The following is a 2,800-nucleotide window of genomic DNA, read 5'->3' on the forward strand; positions in this document are numbered from 1 at the left end:
TGGAAAGATGAGTTTCCTCTCCCGAGGCAAGATTTGCTTTCAGTTGTTGATGTTAATCACAATAAACAAGTGTCACTGCATCTAGATTTTTTGCAGTTTTGCAGAGTGAAATATTTTAGAGCATTAGGAGAAAAAAATCTAAAACGTTGTAACTATCTACCTAGAAACTTGTCTTTGGTAAAGTAGATGTTTTCACTTGATAGTACCTGCTGTAATTTAGGAATGAGGGAAGATTATTTTTTAAAAAAATATCTTCTTCATATGGCTTGATGGAGATGGATCACTCTGTAAGCAGTTCTCTGTCCTAGCTGGTAGCATCTGGTGCCTGACTTTGTCTTCCCTTTTCCAGATCCTGGAGTCTCTGTGGATAGTGATGAGTCGCAATGTGAGCCTCTTGTTTACTACAGTTACAACATTAGTGACAATCCTCTTCCATAGTGGGACAGCTCTTCTCAATTTTGTGCTTTCAGTGGTAAGTAGTAACGTCATCAGTTTACATGGTCTGTTTTACTGAAGGAACCTAGTTGTACACATTGTAACAATCGAAAATCAAACCTAAAGCATTGAAAATGTCTTCTGACCTTATCTAATACCAGAATTATTTAAGATTTTGCAACTTTCAGATCTGTTGCTTGGGGCCATTCTAGGCAAAGGGCAAGATTTGGGTAACTTCCACATTTAAAGAGCTGGCAGTCTTCCTGTCTTTATATTCAAGGAAAACTCTTGTTTCTGTCCTTGAAGATACTGAGCTGTAACTTGTGATATCCTACGTAACTACTGAAATCTTATGGCATATCCTCTTAAGGATATCTTTAAACAAGCCAGTGCTCTTGAAAGGGGAAAAAATGTTACAGGGAAATGTCAGCAAAAGTAGTTATTTCACAAGGATTACCTTATATTCCCTTTTTTAAATTAAGCATCAGCAAATCTGTGTGAGTGGGTGGTTGTATTGTTTTTATTTAACCTCTGTGAGGTCTTAATTGCAGAATGCTTCCTACACAAAGTTAATTCTTATTATGTTATTGCCCACAGTGAGTAATAGTCTCTGAAACTTTTTATTAAAGCTGTTTTTGTTAAGAATGTGCTACTTTTTAGTGTATTATGTGAGCTGTATGTTTTTAATTTCTTTTGTTTCTAAATGCCACAGCTGTGTGGAGTAATTTATAATAGTAGAGGTAACTTCTTTCTTCTCATTTACTGTGACGGCTGTTACTTAAAAATCTCCTAAAACACTGGCCTGGGACTTCTGATACTGATGTTGGAAGCTTGACTGAAATCCATGTCCTGGTTTTTAGTTCAGGATTCAAAAACGCTTGTTAGAAAACAAAATGTTTTGCCATTTTAACTTCATTGCCTTCATTGATGTTTGCACAGGAGGGAGGTCTTTGTAGCCAAAGCTGCAAAACTGAAATAGGCAGCTGTGTGGATTCTCTTCAATATTTAGGAAAGAACAGATCACAGTAAGACTTAATGGAGTGGCTATATTGAACTGAAGAATATTGCTGCCACTGAATTGTTGTTCTATAGTTATCTTTCAGTTAGTAAAGAAAAAATTGCATGGCAATACTTCATTTCTTCCTTAGTCCACAACTTCACCTGTGGTAACACATTGAAAGAAGCGTTTGAGATGTTAGTGTACTTAAAAGTGACAAGTTTGGATAATGATTGCAGGTTATTTCAATGCACTTGTGGCTGGGAGACAAAATTTGGCTCTAGATGCCTAATGTCTTATACCGAGTTCATCACGTGCTGTTGCTGTGATGCATGATCCTGCCGTTTTGTCTGTCAGCAGGGTCCTGCCGCTTGCTGGGGCACTGTGCAGTCAGCTGCTTTAGCAGACCCAGCTGGGATAATGCTGTGTTGGAATTCTTGTAAAGATGAGATGCCCTGAAGGCTGCTCCGTTTCCTTCACCTCTGTTGTACATCGAACATGTTACTTAAAACAGTCATATAAAGCTTTCCCTGCCAAAACACACCAGCCTTGCACTCTTGGTTTCTTGGATTTTGATGATGAGCTTCAATTTTGCACTCCTAGTGATCACATATCTAGAAAGACTTGTTTTCATATGTGCATAGGTTCTTTCTGTAGATTCTTGCCAATGGTAGCCTTTGAAATGTGAACGGCAGAACTGATAAATTAGAAATATTTCAACTTTTAAGAAATAAGACAAAAAATCGCTGAAGAACTTTGTCCTGTTAACTGTACTTCAAATATGCCAGGGTAAAGGGATATGCTTGCTTCCATTTTAATGCACAGAAAATGTCAGGTGTAAGTGGTGGTGCTCTTTTAACTCCATGAACTGCCTCTTTTGAAGGCATTTAAAATTTGCATGCCTACCTGAAGAGTAGTTATTAATGCTGTCAAATACTATGGGAGAGTGCTATAACTTAATCTTGTTTGCACTGTACATTTCATACACTGTCTTGTCTGTTCAGAGACATGGTATCTTACCTTTATGAAAGTCTTTCACAAAGGTTCTTGCTACAAGAACTAAACAGATTTTCTTAAAACACAAAAATGTAAATTAATTGAACTTGTTTTAATAGTATTTAGTGTGAGTTTGTTAACAGCTTATGACTGAAAGAAGAAAGGACTTAAATTTAGGATATTCAGAAAATAGCTTGCACTAAACGATATAGTCCATTATTTGGGGCAATAAGTGAATGAAAATGCTAGTTGTTGTGAGAATTTAGTTGAGCCTAAAGTACTTTTTTGGGTAACTTAACTGAACTGTCATGGAGTCCACAGTGAAAGAATATAACTGCTGCTTAATTTTTCCTTGCACTTTTTTTTTCCTCT

The 2,800-nt window shown here is 36.8% G+C and overlaps 1 protein-coding gene across 1 annotated transcript in view; it reads left to right on the forward strand.

Annotated features, from left to right (window-relative positions):
* Positions 1 to 2,800, forward strand: part of TMEM245 (transmembrane protein 245) — a gene marked incomplete at its 5' end in the record, with an annotated part of 67,141 nt that overhangs the window by 37,854 nt on the left and 26,487 nt on the right. The window contains one exon of the mRNA XM_010182197.1: positions 350 to 472. Coding sequence (XP_010180499.1) covers positions 350 to 472 — 123 coding nt within the window. The remainder of the gene's footprint in view (positions 1 to 349; positions 473 to 2,800) is intronic.

The sequence above is a fragment of the Mesitornis unicolor genome, unplaced genomic scaffold, assembly GCF_000695765.1.
Source record: "Mesitornis unicolor isolate BGI_N332 unplaced genomic scaffold, ASM69576v1 scaffold43723, whole genome shotgun sequence".
NCBI lineage: Eukaryota > Metazoa > Chordata > Aves > Mesitornithiformes > Mesitornithidae > Mesitornis > Mesitornis unicolor.